The 25,576-nt window shown below is 49.6% G+C and overlaps 1 protein-coding gene and 1 long non-coding RNA gene across 5 annotated transcripts in view; one reads left to right on the plus strand and one right to left on the minus strand.

The window, feature by feature from the left end:
• micu3b (mitochondrial calcium uptake family, member 3b) overlaps nt 1-25,576 on the plus strand; it is a 69,787-nt gene that overhangs the window by 20,429 nt on the left and 23,782 nt on the right. For all 4 annotated transcript variants that reach the window (XM_020502072.2, XM_020502070.2, XM_031789798.1 and 1 more), the window contains 2 exons: nt 22,973-23,081; nt 23,969-24,123. In XM_020502072.2, the coding sequence (XP_020357661.1) occupies nt 22,973-23,081; nt 23,969-24,123 (264 nt within the window). The remainder of the gene's footprint in view (nt 1-22,972; nt 23,082-23,968; nt 24,124-25,576) is intronic.
• On the minus strand, nt 13,350-14,129 carry LOC116353576 (uncharacterized). Its single transcript, XR_004202991.1, has 3 exons — nt 14,119-14,129; nt 13,937-13,993; nt 13,350-13,386 (listed from the first exon to the last, which is right to left on the minus strand). It is a non-coding gene; the product is annotated as an uncharacterized LOC116353576 (long non-coding RNA).

The raw sequence follows: 25,576 nt of genomic DNA on the forward strand, positions 1-25,576 counted from the left end.
TAAAACTACCTCCATCCCCGCTCACCTCAAACTACCTCCATCTCACCTCAATCTACCTCCATCTCACCTCAAACGACATCTATCCCCCCGCACCTAAAACTACCTCCATCCCCGCTCACCTCAATCTACCTCCATCTCACCTCAAACTACATCTATCCCCCCTCACCTAAAACTACCTCCATCCCCGCTCACCTCACACTACCTCCACCCCCCTCACCTAAAACTACCTCCATCCCCACTCACCTCAATCTACCTCCATCTCACCTCAAACTACCTCCATCTCCCCTCACCTGAAAATAGTTCCATCTCACCTCAAACTACATCCACCCCCCCCTCACCTCAAACTACCTTCATCTCACCTCAAACTACCTCCATCCCCCTCACCTAAAACTACATTCATCTCCCCTCACCTCAAACTACCGCCATTTACCTCCATCTCCCCTCACCTTAAACTACCTCCATCCCCCCTCACCTCAAACTACCTCCATCTACCTCCATCTCACCTCAAACTACCTCCATCCCCGCTCAACTCAATCTACCTCCATCTCACCTCAAACTACCTCCATCCCCGCTCAACTCAATCTACCTCCATCTCACCTCAAACTACATCTATCCCCCCTCACCTAAAACTACCTCCATCCCCGCTCACCTCAAACTACCTCCATCTCACCTCAAACTACCTCCATCTCCCCTCACCTCAAAATAGTTCCATCTCACCTCAAACTACATCCATCCCCCCTCACCTCAAACTACCTCCATCTCACCTCAAACTACCTCCATCCCCCTCACCTAAAACTACCTTCATCTCCCCTCACCTCAAACTACCGCCATTTACCTCCATCTCCCCTCACCTTAAACTACCTCCATCCCCCCTCACCTCAAACTACCTCCATCTACCTCCATCTCACCTCAAACTACATCCATCCCCGCTCAACTCAATCTACCTCCATCTCACCTCAAACTACATCTATCCCCCTCACCTAAAACTACCTCCATCCCCGCTCACCTCAAACTACCTCCATCTCACCTCAATCTACCTCCATCTCACCTCAAACTACATCTATCCCCCCTCACCTAAAACTACCTCCATCCCCACTCACCTCAATCTACCTCCATCTCACCTCAAACTACATCTATCCCACCTCACCTAAAACTACCTCCATCCCCGCTCACCTCAAACTACCTCCATCTCACCTCAATCTACCTCCATCTCACCTCAAACGACATCTATCCCCCCGCACCTAAAACTACCTCCATCCCCGCTCACCTCAATCTACCTCCATCTCACCTCAAACTACATCTATCCCCCCTCACCTAAAACTACCTCCATCCCCGCTCACCTCACACTACCTCCACCCCCCTCACCTAAAACTACCTCCATCCCCACTCACCTCAATCTACCTCCATCTCACCTCAAACTACCTCCATCCCCCCTCACCTAAACCTACCTCCATCCCCGCTCACCTCAATCTACCTCCATCTCACCTCAAACTACATCTATCCCCCCTCACCTAAAACTACCTCCATCCCCCCTCACCTTAAACTACCTCCATCCCCCCTCACCTAAAACTACCTACATCTCATCTCAAACTACCTCCGTCTCCCCTCACCTTAAACTACCTCCATCCCCCCCTCACCTCAAACTATCTCCATCTCCGCTCACCTCAAACTACCTCCATCTCCCCTCACCTCAAACTACCTCCATTTCACCTCAATCTACCTCCATCCCCTCACCTCAAACTACCTCCATATCACCTCAATCTACCTCCATCCCCTCACCTCAAACTACCTCCATATCACCTCAATCTACCTCCATCCCCCTCACCTCAAACTACCTCCATATCACCTCAATCTACCTCCATCCCCCTCACCTCAATCTACCTCCACCCCCCTCACCTCAAACTACCTCCATATCACCTCAAACTACATCTATCCCCCCTCACCTAAAACTACCTCCATCCCCGCTCACCTCAAACTACCTCCATCTCACCTCAAACTACCTCCATCTCCCCTCACCTGAAAATAGTTCCATCTCACCTCAAACTACATCCACCCCCCCCTCACCTCAAACTACCTTCATCTCACCTCAAACTACCTCCATCCCCCTCACCTAAAACTACATTCATCTCCCCTCACCTCAAACTACCGCCATTTACCTCCATCTCCCCTCACCTTAAACTACCTCCATCCCCCCTCACCTCAAACTACCTCCATCTACCTCCATCTCACCTCAAACTACCTCCATCCCCGCTCAACTCAATCTACCTCCATCTCACCTCAAACTACCTCCATCCCCGCTCAACTCAATCTACCTCCATCTCACCTCAAACTACATCTATCCCCCCTCACCTAAAACTACCTCCATCCCCGCTCACCTCAAACTACCTCCATCTCACCTCAAACTACCTCCATCTCCCCTCACCTCAAAATAGTTCCATCTCACCTCAAACTACATCCATCCCCCCTCACCTCAAACTACCTCCATCTCACCTCAAACTACCTCCATCCCCCTCACCTAAAACTACCTTCATCTCCCCTCACCTCAAACTACCGCCATTTACCTCCATCTCCCCTCACCTTAAACTACCTCCATCCCCCCTCACCTCAAACTACCTCCATCTACCTCCATCTCACCTCAAACTACCTCCATCCCCGCTCAACTCAATCTACCTCCATCTCACCTCAAACTACATCTATCCCCCCTCACCTAAAACTACCTCCATCCCCGCTCACCTCAAACTACCTCCATCTCACCTCAATCTACCTCCATCTCACCTCAAACTACATCTATCCCACCTCACCTAAAACTACCTCCATCCCCGCTCACCTCAAACTACCTCCATCTCACCTCAATCTACCTCCATCTCACCTCAAACGACATCTATCCCCCCTCACCTAAAACTACCTCCATCCCCGCTCACCTCAATCTACCTCCATCTCACCTCAAACTACATCTATCCCCCCTCACCTAAAACTACCTCCATCCCCGCTCACCTCACACTACCTCCACCCCCCTCACCTAAAACTACCTCCATCCCCACTCACCTCAATCTACCTCCATCTCACCTCAAACTACCTCCATCCCCCCTCACCTAAACCTACCTCCATCCCCGCTCACCTCAATCTACCTCCATCTCACCTCAAACTACATCTATCCCCCCTCACCTAAAACTACCTCCATCCCCCCTCACCTTAAACTACCTCCATCCCCCCTCACCTAAAACTACCTACATCTCATCTCAAACTACCTCCGTCTCCCCTCACCTTAAACTACCTCCATCCCCCCCTCACCTCAAACTATCTCCATCTCCGCTCACCTCAAACTACCTCCATCTCCCCTCACCTCAAACTACCTCCATTTCACCTCAATCTACCTCCATCCCCTCACCTCAAACTACCTCCATATCACCTCAATCTACCTCCATCCCCCTCACCTCAAACTACCTCCATATCACCTCAATCTACCTCCATCCCCTCACCTCAAACTACCTCCATATCACCTCAATCTACCTCCATCCCCCTCACCTCAATCTACCTCCACCCCCCTCACCTCAAACTATCTCCATATCACCTCAAACTACATCTATCCCCCCTCACCTAAAACTACCTCCATCCCCGCTCACCTCAAACTACCTCCATCTCACCTCAAACTACCTCCATCTCCCCTCACCTGAAAATAGTTCCATCTCACCTCAAACTACATCCACCCCCCCCTCACCTCAAACTACCTTCATCTCACCTCAAACTACCTCCATCCCCCTCACCTAAAACTACATTCATCTCCCCTCACCTCAAACTACCGCCATTTACCTCCATCTCCCCTCACCTTAAACTACCTCCATCCCCCCTCACCTCAAACTACCTCCATCTACCTCCATCTCACCTCAAACTACCTCCATCCCCGCTCAACTCAATCTACCTCCATCTCACCTCAAACTACCTCCATCCCCGCTCAACTCAATCTACCTCCATCTCACCTCAAACTACATCTATCCCCCCTCACCGAAAACTACCTCCATCCCCGCTCACCTCAAACTACCTCCATCTCACCTCAAACTACCTCCATCTCCCCTCACCTCAAAATAGTTCCATCTCACCTCACACTACATCCATCCCCCCTCACCTCAAACTACCTCCATCTCACCTCAAACTACTACCTCCATCCCCCTCACCTAAAACTACCTTCATCTCCCCTCACCTCAAACTACCCGCCATTTACCTCCATCTCCCCTCACCTTAAAACCACCTCCATCCCCCCTCACCTCAAACTACCTCCATCTACCTCCATCTCACCTCAAACTACCTCCATCCCCGCTCAACTCAATCTACCTCCATCTCACCTCAAACTACATCTATCCCCCCTCACCTAAAACTACCTACATCCCCGCTCACCTCAATCTACCTCCATCTCACCTCAAACTACATCTATCCCCCTCACCTAAAACTACCTCCATCCCCGCTCACCTCAAACTACCTCCATCTCACCTCAATCTACCTTCATCTCACCTCAAACTACATCTATCCCCCCTCTCCTAAAACTACCTCCATCCCCCGCTCACCTCAATCTACCTCCATCTCACCTCCAACTACATCTATCCCCCCCTCACCTAAAACTACCTCCATCCCCGCTCACCTCAAACTACCTCCATCTCACCTCAATCTACCTCCATCTCACCTCAAACTACATCTATCCCACCTCACCTAAAACTACCCTCCATCCCCGCTCACCTCAAACTACCTCCATCTCACCTCAATCTACCTCCATCTCACCTCAAACGACATCTATCCCCCCTCACCTAAAACTACCTCCATCCCCGCTCACCTCAATCTACCTCCATCTCACCTCAAACTACATCTATCCCCCCTCACCTAAAACTACCCTCCATCCCCGCTCACCTCACACTACCTCCACCCCCCTCCACCTAAAACTACCTCCATCCCCACTCACCTCAATCTACCTCCATCTCACCTCAAACTACCTCCATCCCCCCTCACCTAAACCTACCTCCATCCCCGCTCACCTCAATCTACCTCCATCTCACCTCAAACTACATCTATCCCCCCTCACCTAAAACTACCTCCATCCCCCCTCACCTTAAACTACCTCCATCCCCCCTCACCTAAAACTACCTACATCTCATCTCAAACTACCTCCGTCTCCCCTCACCTTAAACTACCTCCATCCCCCCCTCACCTCAAACTATCTCCATCTCCGCTCACCTCAAACTACCTCCATCTCCCCTCACCTCAAACTACCTCCATTTCACCTCAATCTACCTCCATCCCCTCACCTCAAACTACCTCCATATCACCTCAATCTACCTCCATCCCCCTCACCTCAAACTACCTCCATATCACCTCAATCTACCTCCATCCCCCTCACCTCAAACTACCTCCATATCACCTCAATCTACCTCCATCCCCCTCACCTCAATCTACCTCCACCCCCCTCACCTCAAAACTATCTCCATATCACCTCAAACTACATCTATCCCCCCTCACCTAAAACTACCTCCATCCCCGCTCACCCTCAAACTACCTCCATCTCACCTCAAACTACCTCCATCTCCCCTCACCTGAAAATAGTTCCATCTCACCTCAAACTACATCCACCCCCCCCCTCACCTCAAACTACCTTCATCTCACCTTCAAACTACCTCCATCCCCCTCAACCTAAAACTACATTCATCTCCCCTCACCTCAAACTACCGCCATTTACCTCCATCTCCCCTCACCTTAAACTACCTCCATCCCCCCTCACCTCAACTACCTCCATCTACCTCCAGTCTCACCTCAAACTACCTCCATCCCCGCCTCAACTCAATCTAACCTCCATCTCACCTCAAACTACCTCCATCCCCGCTCAACTCAATCTACCTCCATCTCACCTCAAACTACATCTATCCCCCCTCACCGAAAACTACCTCCATCCCCGCTCACCTCAAACTACCTCCATCTCACCTCAAACTACCTCCATCTCCCCTCACCTCAAAATAGTTCCATCTCACCTCACACTACATCCATCCCCCCTCACCTCAAACTACCTCCATCTCACCTCAAACTACCTCCATCCCCCTCACCTAAAACTACCTTCATCTCCCCTCACCTCAAACTACCGCCATTTACCTCCATCTCCCCTCACCTTAAACCACCTCCATCCCCCCTCACCTCAAACTACCTCCATCTACCTCCATCTCACCTCAAACTACCTCCATCCCCGCTCAACTCAATCTACCTCCATCTCACCTCAAACTACATCTATCCCCCCTCACCTAAAACTACCTACATCCCCCGCTCACCTCAATCTACCTCCATCTCACCTCAAACTACATCTATCCCCCTCACCTAAAACTACCTCCATCCCCGCTCACCTCAAACTACCTCCATCTCACCTCAATCTACCTTCATCTCACCTTCAAACTACATCTATCCCCCTCTCCTAAAACTACCTCCATCCCCGCTCACCTCAATCTACCTGCCATCTCACCTCCAACTACATCTATCCCCCCCTCACCTAAAAACTACCTCCAGAGGTAGTTTGAGGTGAGGGCGGTAGGGTAGCCTAGTGGTTAGAGCGTTAGACTAGTAACCGGAGGTTGTGAGTTCAAACCCCTGAGCTGACAAGGTACAAAGCTGTCGTTCTGCCCGTGTACAGCAGTTAAACCCACTGTTCCTAGGCCGTCATTGAAAATAAGAATGTGTTCTTAACTGACTTGCCTGGTTAAAGGGTAAAATAAAAATTAAAAAATCCCCGCTCACCTCACACTACCTCCATCCCCCTCACCTAAACTACCTACATCTCATCTCAAACTACCTCCATCTCCCTGACCTCAAACTACCTCTATCTCCCCTCACCTAAAAACTACCTCTATCCTCCCTTCACAGCTTAAACCTACCTCCATCCCCCCCTCACCTCAAACCTATCTCCCTCACCTGCACCTATACCTCCATCCCCCCCTCACCTAAATTACCTCTATCCCCCCCCCCCGCCCACATTAAACTACCTCCATCCCCCCTCACCGTAAAACGACCTCCATCCCCCCTCACGTCAAACTACCTCCATCTTTTCCGGGGCTCTACCTCAAACTCGCCCTACCATCCCACCTCACCTCAAACTACCTCCATCTCAGCTCACCTCAAACTACCTCCATCTCCCCTCACCTCAAACTACCTCCATATCACCTCAATCTACCTCTATCCCCCTCACCTCAAACTACTTCCATATCACCTCAATCTCCTCCATCCCCTCACCTCAAACTACCTCCATATCACCTCAATCTACTCCATCCCCCTCCCTCACCTCAAACTACCTCCTATCACCTCATCTACCTCATCCCCCTCACCTCAAAACTACCTCCATATCACCTCAATCTACCTCCATCCCCTTCACCCCAATCTACCTCCATCTCACCTCAAACTACATCATCCCCCTCACCTAAAACTACCTCTATCCCCCCTCACCTCAAACTACATCCATCTCACCTCAAACTACCTCCATCTCCCCTCACCTCAAACTACCTCCATATCACCTCAATCTACCTCTATCCCCCTCACCTCAAACTACTTCCATATCACCTCAATCTCCTCCATCCCCCTCACCTAAACTACCTCCATCCCCTCACCTCAAACTACCTCCATCCCCCCTCACCTCAAACTACCTCCATCCCCCTTCACCTAAATCTACCTCTATCCCCCCTCACCTTTAACTACCTCCACCCCCCTCACCTAAAACTACCTCATCTCATCTCAAACTACCTCCGTCTCCCTCACCTAAAACTACCTCCATCCCCTCACCTCAAACTACCTCCATCCCCCCTCACCTCAAACTACCTCCATCTCCGCTCACCTAAAAACTACCTCCATCCCACTCACCTCAAAACTACCTCCATCTAGCTCACCTCAAACTACCTCCATCCCCCTCACCTCAAACTACCTCCATATCACCTCAATCTACTCCATACCCTCATCTCAAACTACCTCCATATCACCTCAATCTACCTCCATTCCCTCACCTCAAACTACCTCCATATCACCTCAATCTACCTCCATCCCCCTCACCTCAAACTACCTCCATATCACCTCAATCTACCTCCATCCCCCTCACCTCAATCTACCTCCATCTCACCTCAAACTACTCTATACCCCCCTCACCTCAAAACTACTCCACTCACCTCAAACTACCTCCATCTCCCCTCACCTCAAAATACCCAATCTCACCTCAAACTACATCCATCCCCCTCACCTCAAACTACCTCCATCCCCCCTCACCTCAAACTACCGCCATTTACCTCCATCTCCCTCACCTAAACTACCTCCATCCCCCCTCACCTCAAACTACCTCCATCTACCTCCATCTCACCTCAAACTACCTCCATCCCGCTCAACTCAATCTACCTCCATCTCACCTCAAACCACATTCCCCCCTCACCTAAAACTACCTCCATCCCGCTCACCTCAAACTACCTCCATCTCACCTCAATCTACCTCCATCTCACCTGAAACTACCGCTATCCCCCCTCGCCTAAAAACTACCTCCATCCCCGCTCACCTCAATCTACCTCCATCTCACCTCAAACTACATCTATCCCCCCTCAACTAAAACTACCTCCATCCCCCGCTCACCTCACACTACCTTCTATCCCCCTGACCTCAAACTACCTCTGTCTCCCCTCACCTAAAACCTCCTCTATTCCCCCTCACCTTAAACTACTCCATCCCCCTCACCTCAAACTACCTCCATCCCCCTCACCTCACACTACCTCCATCCCCCCTCACCTAAATCTACCTCTATCCCCCCTCACCTTAAACTACCCTCCATCCCCCTCACCTAAAACGACCTACATCTCATCTCAAACTACCTCATCTCCCCTCACCTAAAACTACCTCCATCCCCCCTCACCTCAAACTACCTCCATCCCACCTCACCTCAAACTACCTCCATCTCAGCTCACCTCAAACTACCTCATCTCCCCTCACCTCAACTACCTCCATATCACCTCAATCTACCTCCATCCCCTCACCTCAAACTACCTCCATATCACCTCAAACTACCTCCAACCCCCTCACCTCAAACTACCTCCATATCACCTCAAATCTTCCTCCATCCCCTACCTCAAACTACCTCCATCTCACCTCAAACTACATCTATCCCCTCACCTAAAAACTACCTCCATCCCCGCTCACCTCAAACTACCTCCATCTCACCTCAATCTACCTTCATCTCACCTCAAACTACATCTATCCCCCCTCGCCTAAAACTACCTCCATCCCCGCTCACCTCAATCTACCTCCATCTCACCTCAAACTACATCTATCCCCCCTCACCTAAAACTACCTCCATCCCGCCTCACCTCACACAACCTCTATCCCCTCACCTAAAACTACCTACATTCTCATCTCAAAATATCTCCATCTCCCCTGACCTCAAACTACCTCCTTCTCCCCTCACCTTAAAACTACCTCTATCCCCCCTCACCTTAAACTACCTCCATCCCCCTCACCTCAAACTACCTCCATCCCCCCTCACCTCACACTACCTCCATCCCCCTCACCTAAATCTACCTCATCCCCCCTACCGTTAACTACCTCCATCCCCCTCACCTCAAAACTACCTCCATCTCACCTCAAACTACCTCCGTCCCCCTCACCTCAAACTACCTCCATCTCACCTCACACTACCTCCATCCCCCTCACCTTAAATCTACCTCCATCCCCCTCACCTCAAACTACCTCCATCCCCCTCACCTCAAACTACCTACATCTCATCTCAAACTACCTCCATCTCCCCTCACCTCAAACTACCTCCATCCCCCTCACCTCAAACTACCTCCATCTCCGCTCACCTCAAACTACCTCCATCCCCCTCACCTCAAACTACCTCCCATATCACCTCAAACTACCTCCATCCCCCTCACCTCAAACTACTTCCATATCACCTCAATCTACCTCCATCCCCCTCACCTCAAACTACCTCCATATCACCTCAATCTACCTCCATCCCCCTCACCTCAAACTACCTCCATATCACCTCAATCTACCTCCATCCCCCCTCACCTCAAACTACCTCCATATCACCTCAATCTACCTCCATCCCCCTCACCTCAATCTACCTCCATCTCACCTCAAACTACATCTATCCCCCTCACCTAAAACTACCTCCATCCCCCCTCACCTCAAATCTACATCCATCTCACCTCAAACTACCTCCATCTCCCCTCACCTCAAATACCTCCATCTCACCTCAAACTACCTCCATCCCCTCACCTCAAACTACCTCTGTCTCCCCTCACCTAAAACTACCTCTATCCCCCTCACCTCAAACTACCTCCATCCCCTCACCTCAAACTACCTCCATCCCCCCTCACCTCAAACTACCTCCATCCCCCTCACCTAAATCTACCTCTATCCCCCCTCACCTTAACTACCTCCATCCCCCTCACCTAAAACTACCTACATCTCATCTCAAACTACCTCCGTTCTCACCTCAACTAAAATACCTCCATCCCCTCACCTCAAACTACCTCCATCCCCCCTCACCTCAAACTACCTCCATCTCCGCTCACCTCAAAACTACCTCCATCCCCCTCACCTCAAACTACCTCCATATCAGCTCACCTCAAACTACCTCCATCTCCCCTCACCTCAAACTACCATCCTCACCTCAATCTACCTCCATACCCCTCACCTCAAACTACCTCCATATCACCTCAATCTACCTCCATCCCCTCACCTCAAACTACCTCCATATCACCTCAATCTACTCCATCCCCCTCACCTCAAACTACCTCCATATCACCTCAATCTACCTCCATCCCCCTCACCTCAATCTACCTCCATCTCACCTCAAACTACATCTATCCCCCTCACCTCAAACTACATCCATCTCACCTCAAACTACCTCCATCCCCCTCACCTCAAAATACCTCCATCTCACCTCAAACTACATCCATCCCCCCTCACCTCAAACTACCTCCATCCCCCTCACCTCAAACTACCGCCATTTACCTCCATCTCCCCTCACCTTAAACTACCTCCATCCCCCCTCACCTCAAACTACCTCCATCTACCTCCAAAATCTCACCTCAAACTACCTCCATCCCGCTCAACTCAATCTACCTCCATCTCACCTCAAACTACATCTATCCCCCCTCACCTAAACTACCTCCATTCCCGCTCACCTCAAACTACCTCCATCTCACCTCAATCTACTCCATTCACCTCAAACTACATCTATCCCCCCTCGCCTAAAACTACCTCCATCCCGCTCACCTCAATCTACTCCATCTCACCTCAAACTACATCTATCCCCCCTCAAACTAAAAACTACCTCCATCCCCGCTCACCTCACACTACCTCTATCCCCCTGACCTCAAACTACCTCTGTCTCCCCTCACTAAAACTCCTCTATCCCCCCTCACCTTAAACTCCCTCCATCCCCCCTCACTCAAACTACCTCCATCCCCCTCACCTCACACTACCTCCATCCCCCCTCACCTAAATCTACCTCTATCCCCCCTCACCTTAACTACCTCCATCCCCCCTCACCTAAAACGACCTACATCTCATCTCAAACTACCCTCGTCTCCCCTCACCTAAACTACCTCCATCCCCCCTCACCTCAAACTACCTCCATCCCACCCTCACCTCAAACTACCTCCATCTCAGCTCACCTCAAACTACCTCATCTCCCCTCACCTCAAACTACCTCCATATCACCTCAATCTACCTCCATCCACCTCACCTCAAACTACCTCCATATCACCTCAAACTACCTCCAACCCCCTCACCTCAAACTACCTCCATATCACCTCAATCTACCTCCATCCCCCTCACCTCAAACTACCTCCATCTCACCTCAAACTACATCTATCCCCCTCACCTAAAACTACCTCCATCCCGCTCACCTCAAACTACCTCCATCTCACCTCAATCTACCTCATCTCACCTCAAACTACATCTATCCCCCCTCACCCCCTATAAACTATCACTAAAATACTCCATCCCCGCTCACCTCAATCTACCTCCATCTCACCTCAAAACTACATCCATCCCCCTCACCTAAAACTACCTCCATCCCCCCGCTCACCTCAAACTACCTCTATCCCCCCTCACCTAAACTACCTACATCTCATCTCAAACTACCTCCATCTCCCTCACCTCAAACTACCTCCGTCTCCCCTCACCTAAAACTACCTCTATCCCCCCTCACCTTAAACTACCTCCATCCCCCTCACCTCAAACTACCTCCATATCACCTCAAACTACCTCCATCTCCCCTCACCTCAAAATACCTCCATCTCACCTCAAACTACATCCATCCCCTATACACCTCAAACTACCGCCATTTACCTCCATCTCCCCTCACCTGTAAACTACCTCCATCCCCCCTCACCTCAAACTACCTCCATACTACCTCCATCTCACCTCAAACTACCTCCATCCCGCTCACTCAATCTACCTCAATCTCACCTCAAACTACATCTATCCCCCCTCGCCTAAAAACCTCCTCATCCCCGCTCACCTCAATCTACCTCCATCTCACTCAAACTACATCTATCCCCCCTCGCCTTTCCCCTCTAAAACTACCTCCATCCCTCCGCTCACCTCAATCTACCTCCATCTCACCTCAAACTACCTCCATCCCCGCTCACTCAATCTACCTCCATCTCACCTCAAACTACATCTATCCCCCCTCACCTAAAACTACCTCCATCCCGCTCACCTCAAACTACCTCCATCTCACCTCAATCTACCTCCATCTCACCTCAAACTACATCTATCCCCCCTCGCCTAAAACTACCTCCATCCCCGCTCACCTCAATCTACCTCCATCTCACCTCAAACTACATCTATCCCCCCTCAACTAAAACTACCTCCATCCCCGCTCACCTCACACTACCTCTATCCCCCTGACCTCAAACTACCTCTGTCTCCCCTCACCTAAAACCTCCTCTATCCCCCCTCACCTTAAACTCCCTCCATCCCCCCTCACCTCAAACTACCTCCATCCCCCCCTCACCTCACACTACCCTCCATCCCCCCTCACCTAAATCTACCTCTATCCCCCCTCACCTTAAACTACCTCCATCCCCCCTCACCTAAAACGACCTACATCTCATCTCAAACTACCTCGTCTCCCCTCACCTAAAACTACCTCCATCCCCCCTCACCTCAAACTACCTCCATCCCACCTCACCTCAAACTACCTCCATCTCAGCTCACCTCAAACTACCTCCATCTCCCCTCACCTCAAACTACCTCCATATCACCTCAATCTACCTCCATCCCCCTCACCTCAAACTACCTCCATATCACCTCAAACTACCTCCAACCCCCTCACCTCAAACTACCCTCCATATCACCTCAATCTACCTCCATCCCCCTCACCTCAAACTACCTCCATATCACCTCAAACTACCTCCAAACCCCTCACCTCAAACTACCTCCATATCACCTCAATCTTCCTCCATCCCCCTCACCTCAAACTACCTCCATATCACCTCAATCTTCCTCCATCCCCCTCACCTCAAACTACCTGAATCTCCCCTCACCTAAAACTACCTCCATCCCCCCTCACCTCAAACTACCTCCATCCCACCTCACCTCAAACTACCTCCATCTCAGCTCACCTCAAACTACCTCCATCTCCCCTCACCTCAAACTACCTCCATATCACCTCAATCTACCTCCATCCCCTCACCTCAAACTACCTCCATATCACCTCAAACGACCTCCATCCCCCTCACCTCAAACTACCTCCATCTCACCTCAAACTACATCTATCCCCCTCACCTAAAACTACCTCCATCCCCGCTCACCTCAAACTACCTCCATCTCACCTCAATCTACCTCCATCCCCCTCACCTCAAACTACCTCCATCTCACCTCAAACTACATCTATCCCCCCTCGCCTAAAATTACCTCCATCCCCGCTCACCTCAATCTACCTCCATCTCACCTCAAACTACATCTATCCCCCCTCACCTAAAACTACCTACATCTCATCTCAAACTATCTCCATCTCCCCTGACCTCAAACTACCTCCGTCTCCCCTCACCTTAAACTACCTCTATCCCCCCTCACCTTAAACTACCTCCATCCCCCCTCACCTAAATCTACCTCTATCCCCCCTCACCTTTAACTACCTCCATCCCCCCTCACCTAAAACTACCTACATCTCATCTCAAACTACCTCCGTCTCCCCTCACCTCAAACTACCTCCATCCCCCCTCACCTCAAACTACCTCCATCCCCACTCACCTCAAACTACCTCCATCCCACCTCACCTCAAACTACCTGCATCTCAGCTCACCTCAAACTACCTCCATCTCCCCTCACCTCAAACTACCTCCATATCACCTCAATCTACCTCCATCCCCCTCACCTCAAACTACTTCCATATCACCTCAATCTACCTCCATCCCCCTCACCTCAAACTACCTCCATATCATCTCAATCTACCTCCATCCCCCTCACCTCAAACTACCTCCATATCACCTCAATCTACCTCCATCCCCCCTCACCTCAAACTACCTCCATATCACCTCAATCTACCTCCATCCCCCCCACCTCAAACTACCTCCATCTCACCTCAAACTACATCTATCCCCCCGTCACCTAAACTACCCTCTCTCCCCCTCACCTCAAACTACATCCATATCACCTCAAACTACCTCCATCTCCCCTCACCTCAAAATACCTCCATCTCACCTCAAACTACATCCATCCCCTATCACCTCAAACTACCGCCATTTACCTCCATCTCCCCTCACCTTAAACTACCTCCATCCCCCCTCACCTCAAACTACCTCCATCTACCTCCATCTCACCTCAAACTACCTCCATCCCGCTCAACTCAATCTACCTCCATCTCACCTCAAACTACATCTATCCCCCCTCGCCTAAAACTACCTCCATCCCCGCTCACCTCAATCTACCTCCATCTCACCTCAAACTACATCTATCCCCCCTCGCCTAAAACTACCTCCATCCCCGCTCACCTCAATCTACCTCCATCTCACCTCAAACTACCTCCATCCCCGCTCAACTCAATCTACCTCCATCTCACCTCAAACTACATCTATCCCCCCTCACCTAAACCTACCTCCATCCCGCTCACCTCAAACTACCTCCATCTCTCCTCAATCTACCTCCATCTCACCTCAAACTACATCTATCCACCCTCGCCTAAAGGTACCCTCCATCCCCGCTCACCTCAATCTACCTCCATCTCACCTCAAACTACATCTATCCCCCTCAGCTAAAACTACCTCCATCCCCGCTCACCTCACACTACCTCCATCCCCCTGACCTCAAACTACCTACATCTCATCTCAAACTATCTCCATCTCCCCTGACCTCAAACTACCTCCGTCTCCCGTCACCTAAAACTACCCTCTATCCCCCCTCACCTCAAACTACATCCATCTCACCTCAAACTACCTCCATCTCCCCTCACCTCAAACTACATCCATCCCCCCTCACCTCAAACTACCTCCATCTCACCTCAAACTACCTCCACCCCCTCACCTAAACTACCTTCATCTCCCCTCACCTCAAACTACCACCATTTACCTCCATCTCCCCTCACCTCAAACTACCTCCATCCCACCTCACCTCAAACTACCTCCATCTACCTCCATCTCACCTCAAACTACCTCCATCCCCGCTCAACTCAATCTACCTCCATCTCACCTCAAACTACATCTATCCCCCCTCACCTAAAACTACCTCCATCCCCGCTCACCTCAAACTACCTCCATCTCACCTCAATCTACCTTCATCTCACCTCAAACTACATCTATCCCCCCTCGCCTAAAACTACCTCCATCCCCGCTCACCTCAATCTACCTCCATCTCACCTCAAAATACATCTATCCCCCCTGACCTCAAATTACCTCCATCCCTGCTCACCTCACACTGCCTCCATCCCCCTCACCTAAAACTACCTACATCTCATCTCAAACTACCTCCATCTCCCCTGACCTCAAACTACCTCTGTCTCCCCTCACCTAACACTACCTCTATCCCCCTCACCTTAAACTACCTCCATCCCCCCTCACCTCAAACTACCTCCATCCCCCCTCACCTCACACTACCTCCATCCCCCCTCACCTAAATCTACCTCTATCCCCCCTCACCTTAAACTACCTCCATCCCCCCTCACCTAAAACTACCTACATCTCATCTCAAACTATCTCCATCTCCCCTCACCTAAAACTACCTCCATCCCATCCCACCTCACCTCAAACTACCTCCATCTCACCTCAATCTACCTCCATCTCACCTCAAACTACATCTATCCCCCCTCGCCTAAAACTACCTCCATCCCCGCTCACCTCAATCTACCTCCATCTCACCTCAAACTACATCTATCCCCCCTCGCCTAAAACTACCTCCATCCCCGCTCACCTCAATCTACCTCCATCTCACCTCAAACTACCTCCATCCCCGCTCAACTCAATCTACCTCCATCTCACCTCAAACTACATCTATCCCCCCTCACCTAAACCTACCTCCATCCCGCTCACCTCAAACGACCTCCATCTCACCTCAATCTACCTCCATCTCACCTCAAACTACATCTATCCCCCCTCGCCTAAAACTACCTCCATCCCCGCTCACCTCAATCTACCTCCATCTCACCTCAAACTACCTCCATCCCCGCTCAACTCAATCTACCTCCATCTCACCTCAAACTACATCTATCCCCCCTCACCTAAACCTACCTCCATCCCGCTCACCTCAAACTACCTCCATCTCACCTCAAACTACCTCCATCTCCCCTGACCTCAAACTACCTCTGTCTCCCCTCACCTAACACTACCTCTATCCCCCCTCACCTTAAACTACCTCCATCCCCCCTCACCTCAAACTACCTCCATCCCCCCTCACCTCACACTACCTCCATCCCCCCTCACCTAAATCTACCTCTATCCCCCCTCACCTTAAACTACCTCCATCCCCCCTCACCTAAAACTACCTACATCTCATCTCAAACTATCTCCATCTCCCCTCACCTAAAACTACCTCCATCCCATCCCACCTCACCTCAAACTACCTCCATCTCACCTCAATCTACCTCCATCTCACCTCAAACTACATCTATCCCCCCTCGCCTAAAACTACCTCCATCCCCGCTCACCTCAATCTACCTCCATCTCACCTCAAACTACCTCCATCCCCGCTCAACTCAATCTACCTCCATCTCACCTCAAACTACATCTATCCCCCCTCACCTAAACCTACCTCCATCCCGCTCACCTCAAACTACCTCCATCTCACCTCAATCTACCTCCATCTCACCTCAAACTACATCTATCCCCCTCACCTAAAACGACCTCCATCCCCGCTCACCTCAAACTACCTCCATCTCACCTCAATCTACCTTCATCTCACCTCAAACTACATCTATCCCCCCTCGCCTAAAATTACCTCCATCCCCGCTCACCTCAAACTACCTCCATCTCACCTCAAACTACATCTATCCCCCCTCACCTAAAACTACCTCCATCCCCGCTCACCTCACACTACCTCCATCCACCTCACCTAAAACTACCTACATCTCATCTCAAACTATCTCCATCTCCCCTGACCTCAAACTACCTCCGTCTCCCCTCACCTAAAACTACCTCTATCCCCCCTCACCTTAAACTACCACCATCCCCCTCACCTCAAACTACCTCCATCCCCCCTCACCTCACACTACCTCCATCCCCCCTCACCTAAATCTACCTCTATCCCCCCTCACCTTTAACTACCTCCATCCCCCCTCACCTCAAACTACCTCCATCCCCCCTCACCTCAAACTACCTCCATCCCACCTCACCTCAAACTACCTCCATCTCAGCTCACCTCAAACTACCTCCATCTCCCCTCACCTCAAACTACCTCCATATCACCTCAATCTACCTCCATCCCCCTCACCTCAAACTACTTCCATATCACCTCAATCTACCTCCATCCCCCTCACCTCAAACTACCTCCATATCATCTCAATCTACCTCCATCCCCCTCACCTCAAACTACCTCCATATCACCTCAATCTACCTCCATCCCCCCTCACCTCAAACTACCTCCATATCACCTCAATCTACCTCCATCCCCCCCACCTCAAACTACCTCCATCTCACCTCAAACTACATCTATCCCCCCGTCACCTAAAACTACCTCTATCCCCCCTCACCTCAAACTACATCCATATCACCTCAAACTACCTCCATCTCCCCTCACCTCAAAATACCTCCATCTCACCTCAAACTACATCCATCCCCTATCACCTCAAACTACCGCCATTTACCTCCATCTCCCCTCACCTTAAACTACCTCCATCCCCCCTCACCTCAAACTACCTCCATCTACCTCCATCTCACCTCAAACTACCTCCATCCCGCTCAACTCAATCTACCTCCATCTCACCTCAAACTACATCTATCCCCCCTCGCCTAAAACTACCTCCATCCCCGCTCACCTCAATCTACCTCCATCTCACCTCAAACTACATCTATCCCCCCTCGCCTAAAACTACCTCCATCCCCGCTCACCTCAATCTACCTCCATCTCACCTCAAACTACCTCCATCTCACCTCAAACTACATCTATCCACCCTCGCCTAAAGGTACCTCCATCCCCGCTCACCTCAATCTACCTCCATCTCACCTCAAACTACATCTATCCCCCTCAGCTAAAACTACCTCCATCCCCGCTCACCCCACACTACCTCCATCCCCCTGACCTCAAACTACCTACATCTCATCTCAAACTATCTCCATCTCCCCTGACCTCAAACTACCTCCGTCTCCCGTCACCTAAAACTACCTCTATCCCCCCTCGCCTAAAAGTACCTCCATCCCCGCTCACCTCAATCTACCTCCATCTCACCTCAAACTACCTCCATCTCCCCTGACCTCAAACTACCTCTGTCTCCCCTCACCTAACACTACCTCTATCCCCCCTCACCTTAAACTACCTCCATCCCCCCTCACCTCAAACTACCTCCATCCCCCCTCACCTCACACTACCTCCATCCCCCCTCACCTAAATCTACCTCTATCCCCCCTCACCTTAAACTACCTCCATCCCCCCTCACCTAAAACTACCTACATCTCATCTCAAACTATCTCCATCTCCCCTCACCTAAAACTACCTCCATCCCATCCCACCTCACCTCAAACTACCTCCATCTCACCTCAATCTACCTCCATCTCACCTCAAACTACATCTATCCCCCCTCGCCTAAAACTACCTCCATCCCCGCTCACCTCAATCTACCTCCATCTCACCTCAAACTACCTCCATCCCCGCTCAACTCAATCTACCTCCATCTCACCTCAAACTACATCTATCCCCCCTCACCTAAACCTACCTCCATCCCGCTCACCTCAAACTACCTCCATCTCACCTCAATCTACCTCCATCTCACCTCAAACTACATCTATCCACCCTCGCCTAAAGGTACCTCCATCCCCGCTCACCTCAATCTACCTCCATCTCACCTCAAACTACATCTATCCCCCCTCAGCTAAAACTACCTCCATCCCCGCTCACCTCACACTACCTCCATCCCCCTGACCTCAAACTACCTACATCTCATCTCAAACTATCTCCATCTCCCCTGACCTCAAACTACCTCCGTCTCCCCTCACCTAAAACTACCTCTATCCCCCATCACCTCAAACTACATCCATCTCACCTCAAACTACCTCCATCTCCCATCACCTCAAACTACATCCATCCCCCCTCACCTCAAACTACCTCCATCTCACCTCAAACTACCTCCATCCCCCTCACCTAAAACTACCTTCATCTCCCCTCACCTCAAACTACCTCCATCCCACCTCACCTCAAACTACCTCCATCTACCTCCATCTCACCTCAAACTACCTCCATCCCCGCTCAACTCAATCTACCTCCATCTCACCTCAAACTACATCTATCCCCCCTCACCTAAAACTACCTCCATCCCCGCTCACCTCAAACTACCTCCATCTCACCTCAATCTACCTTCATCTCACCTCAAACTACATCTATCCCCCCTCGCCTAAAACTACCTCCATCCCCGCTCACCTCAATCTACCTCCATCTCACCTCAAAATACATCTATCCCCCCTGACCTCAAATTACCTCCATCCCTGCTCACCTCACACTGCCTCCATCCCCCTCACCTAAAACTACCTACATCTCATCTCAAACTACCTCCATCTCCCCTGACTTCAAACTACCTCTGTCTCCCCTCACCTAACACTACCTCTATCCCCCCTCACCTTAAACTACCTCCATCCCCCCTCACCTCAAACGACCTCCATCCCCCCTCACCTCACACTACCTCCATCCCCCCTCACCTAAATCTACCTCTATCCCCCCTCACCTTAAACTACCTCCATCCCCCCTCACCTAAAACTACCTACATCTCATCTCAAACTATCTCCATCTCCCCTCACCTAAAACTACCTCCATCCCATCCCACCTCACCTCAAAATACCTCAATCTACCTCCATCTCACCTCAAACTACATCTATCCCCCCTCGCCTAAAACTACCTCCATCCCCGCTCACCTCAATCTACCTCCATCTCACCTCAAACTACATCTATCCCCCCTCGCCTAAAAGTACCTCCATCCCCGCTCACCTCAATCTACCTCCATCTCACCTCAAACTACCTCCATCTCACCTCAATCTACTTCCATCTCACCTCAAACTACATCTATCCCCCCTCACCTAAAACTACCTCCATCCCCGCTCACCTCAATCTACCTCCATCTCACCTCAAACTACATCTATCCCCCCTCACCTAAAACTACCTCCATCCCCGCTCACCTCACACTACCTCCATCCCCCTCACCTAAAACGACCTACATCTCATCTCAAACTACCTCCATATCACCTCAATCTACCTCCATCCCCCTCACCTCAAACTACCTCCATATCACCTCAATCTACTTCCATCCCCCTCACCTCAATCTACCTCCATCCCCCTCACCTCAAACTACCTCCATATCACCTCAATCTACCTCCATCCCCCCTCACCTCAAACTACCTCTATATCACCTCAATCTACCTCCATCCCCCTCACCTCAATCTACCTCCATCTCACCTCAAACTACATCTATCCCCCCTCACCTAAAACTACCTCCATCCCCGCTCACCTCAAACTACCTCCATCTCACCTCAATCTACTTCCATCTCACCTCAAACTACATATATCCCCCCTCACCTAAAACTACCTCCACCCCCCTCACCTCAAACTACCCCCATATCACCTCAATCTACCTCCATCCCCCTCACCTCAATCTACCTCCAGCCCCCTCACCTCAAACTACCTCCATATCACTTCAATCTACCTCCATCCCCCTCACGTAAAACTTCCTCCAGCCCCCTCCTTCACCCCTTTACTGTTACCTCCCAGAAACCCCTCCTCTGCCCCCCTTAACCCTCCAGACGACCCCCCCACACACCCCCCTCCCCCCTTAACCCCCACCAGATGATCCCCCCTACACACCCGCTCAGCCCTTTTCTCTTGACTCACCAACACCTCCTGGCCCCCAAGGCAACTCAGCCTAAATACCCTCATAGCCTTTTGTTCCAAACACATGCAAGTGTGCTTTACTTAGTTTGGAAGTGTGAGATTGATTTAGTCAACCAGTAATCAACTGGTCATTCTCATGTTTTTCAATCAATTAAATCTTATTTTCTATTTTCAGTTTTGACAAAAAAGAAGATTAAGTGTTACTTATTTAGCAATAAACTGAGTGGCAATAATGTGTAGAGTGGTATCAGGTAACCAGCTTGCCATAACATAGATAGTGATACACCAAGATGGAATGGAATTTCTTATTGTGTAATTTCTGTTCTGTGGTATTACTGAAATGATTAATGTGGACATACTATCTAACCAAATACTTGTCTGAAAACTTCTCTGTTGTTTTTCACTTGCGGTGAAGGCAACCGTGAATTAGTTGCTGAGTGAAACTTTCACATTTGAGGTTTTTAGTTTGTTTTTCATTCGACACACTGACCCGCACATAAAGAGGTGAGCAGCTTCTTAGCGGGCCGAGTAGCTTGTTGCTAGATCGCCATTGATAATCAAGTGGGTCTCGTCGTTGTGCTAAGAGATCGTTTATGGAGCTTGCTTTGTTAAAATAGCAAAGCGTCACAAATGGCTCGTTACATCATTTGTTAGGCTCAGTGTGTTGGTTGTGTTGGAGGGGCCACTAAGGGAGGGAGCGAGCTATAGGAGTTTCTAGTAGAAGTGGGATGGTTGTGTCGGAAGGACGCCGGAGGGAGCGAGCTATAGGAGTTTCTAGTAGAAGTGGGATGGTTGTGTCGGAAGGACGCCGGAGGGAGCGAGCTATAGGAGTTTCTAGTAGCAGTGGGATGGTTGAGTGGACATCAATAGGGCCTGTGTTTGACTCATCTGCCAACCCTGAGATGTTTGGGATTCAGCCCCCTTTTGTTTTTGTTTATGTAAGTGTTAGGTTAATCTGCTTTAGAAAACTCTACAAACACTCTGACCTTTTCCCCAAAAGCTACAATCAACTCATAGTATCCATACCAGGGGGGAACAACCCAGCGATGTATACTCTGTCTGTTTGGTCATTTTCCTGCCTTTGTGTCTGTTATCTGTGTGATGTCTTCAAGGTCCCGCGGACACTAAAGTCTTCCCTCTGGTTTAAGTGGAGTAGATTATGTGTCATGTGAAGTGCTGTTGCATTGTCTGGCTGGCCTTTTGGGTTGGGACATCCAGTCGTTTGCTTTATGTGTAATTCATTCCTGTCTCTCTCACGCCGTTTGAGCCTCAGATTTGACTCCTCTTTTTACTTTTATACTTTAATATAATAGAGAATCTTTTTCAGTTTTTATTGATTTGAGTTTAGATAAATTACTGTTTAGTCTGCTTTGTAAAATGAATAGATTTAAATTGATTTGACTGACTTGGATTTGACTTTGATTTGAATTGGACTTTTTTAATCTTGTAGGGAATCACCTTTGATGAGTTCAGATCCTTTTTCCAATTCATGAACAACCTGGAGGATTTCGCTATAGCCATGCAAATGTACAACTTTGCCAACCGTTCCATTGGCCAAGGTTAGTTCCAATCGTTCCATTGACCAAGGTTAGTTCCAATCGTTCCATTGGCCAAGGTTAGTTCCAATCATTCCATTGTCCAAGGTTTGTTCCAATCATTCCATTGGCCAAGGTTTGTTCCAAACGTTCCATTGACCAAGGTTAGTTCAAATTGTTCCATTGGCCAAGGTTAGTTCCAATCATTCCATTGGCCAAGGTTTGTTCCAATCATTCCATTGGCCAAGGTTGTTCCAATCGTTCCATTGACCAAGGTTAGTTCCAATCATTCCATTGTCCAAGGTTTGTTCCAATCATTCCATTGTCCAAGGTTTGTTCCAATCATTCCATTGGCCAAGGTTTGTTCCAAACATTCCATTGGCCAAGGTTTGTTCCAAACGTTCCATTGGCCAAGGTTAGTTCCAATCATTCCATTGTCCAAGGTTAGTTCCAATCATTCCATTGGCCAAGGTTAGTTCCAATCATTCCATTGGCCAAGGTTAGTTTCACTCTTTATTTGATTTGTTTGACTACTGAAATACATGGACGAGGAATAACCACACTGTTTTTACACTGTTCCATTGTTCCACTCTTCAACTGTTCCACTGTTCCACTCTTCAACTGTTCCACTCATCCACTGTTTACACTGTTCCACTCTTCAACTGTTCCACTCATCCACTGTTTACACTGTTCCACTATTCAACTGTTCCACTCTTCCACTGTTAACACACCATCTATACACTATGACTGCGTCCCAAATGGCACCATATTCCCTATATAGTGCACTACTTTTGACCTCATTGACCCTGGTATAGGGAAAAGGGTGCCATTTGGGACGGTGACTACAATGGTAGTCCAACTTAGTGGCACAAATAATGGCATGCTGATTCTGTTCCCCTCGTCCCTCTCAGATGAGTTGGCCCGTGCAGTCTATGTGACGACGGGGCTGAAGCTGACTGAACACCTGGTCAACACTGTGTTCCACATCTTCGACGAGGACCGTGACGGACAGCTCAGTTACAAGGAGTTCATTGGTGTCATGAAGGACCGGCTGCACCGCCGCACGGTAAGGAGAGGGGCAGGCAGGCAAGGAGGGAGGGGAGGAGGGTAAGACAGGCAGGAAAGGAAGGAGTGTAAGACAGGCAGGAAAGGAAGGAGTGTAAGACAGGCAGGCTGGGAAGGAGGAGGCAGGGAGGTAAGGAGGGTAAGACAGGCAGGGAGGTAAGGAGGCAGGCTGGGAAGGAGGAGGCAGGGAGGTAAGGAGGGTAAGACAGGCAGGGAGGGAAGGAAGGTAAGACAGACAGGCTGGGAAGGAGGAGGCAGGGAGGTAAGGAGGGTAAGACAGGCAGGGAGGGAAGGAGGGTAAGACAGGCAGGGAGGTAAGGAGGCAGGCTGGGAAGGAGGAGGCAGGGAGGTAAGTAGGGTAAGACAGGCAGGGAGGGAAGGAGGGTAAGACAGGCAGGAAAGGAAGGAGTGTAAAGACAGGCAGCGAGGTAAGGAGGCAGGCTGGGAAGGAGGAGGCAGGGAGGAAGGGTGGAGTAGAGTTGTGTGGAGGCCGTCAGGATAGCTGATAGAGATATAGTCCTTCATTTGTAATGGGAACAGGGATGAATAGATCATGTTCACAGAATCTGTCTAAACAGAGCAATGCATGTTTATCATAAACTATGTTTAGAATTACCATGTCTTATATGTTGATAGTTTAGACACAGTCACTATCTAATGTTGATAGTTTAGAAAGAGTCACTATCTAATGTTGATAGTTTAGATAGTGACTGGTCCCTAATGTTGATTGTTTAGGGAACATTCACTATCTAATGTTGATAGTTTGGGGAGCAGTCACTATCTAATGTTGATAGTTTGGGGAGCAGTCACTATCTAATGTGGATAGTTTAAACAGAGTCACTATCTAATGTTGATATTTTTGACACAGTAACTATCTAAGGTTGATAGTTTCAACACAGTCACCACCTAATGTTGATAGTTTACACACAGTCACTATCTAATGTTGATAGTTTAGGGAAGAGTAACTATCAAATGTTGATAATTTAGACACAGTCAGTATCTAATGTTGATAATTTCCACACAGTCACTATCTAATGATAGTTATACACAGTCACAATCTAATGTTGATAGTTTCGACACAGTCACCACCTAATGTTGATAGTTTACACACAGTCACTATCTAATGTTTATAGTTTAGAAACAGTCACTATCTAATGTTGATAGTTTAGACACAGTCACTATCTAATGTTGATAGTTTCGACACAGTCACAGTCTAATGTTGATTGTTTAGAAACAGTCACTGTCTAATGTTAATCATGTAAACAGAGTTACTACCTAATGTTGATAGTTTTGAAACAGTCACTACCTAATGTTGATAGTTTTGAAACAGTCACTACCTAATGACAGTTTAGACACAGTCACTCTCTGTTGTTGATAATTTCGGGAAGAGTAACTATCAAATATTGATCGTGTAGGGAACAGTCACTGTCTAATGTTGGTCACTTAGGGAACAG

Source organism: Oncorhynchus kisutch, linkage group LG15 (assembly GCF_002021735.2).
Source record: "Oncorhynchus kisutch isolate 150728-3 linkage group LG15, Okis_V2, whole genome shotgun sequence".
Taxonomy (NCBI): domain Eukaryota; kingdom Metazoa; phylum Chordata; class Actinopteri; order Salmoniformes; family Salmonidae; genus Oncorhynchus; species Oncorhynchus kisutch.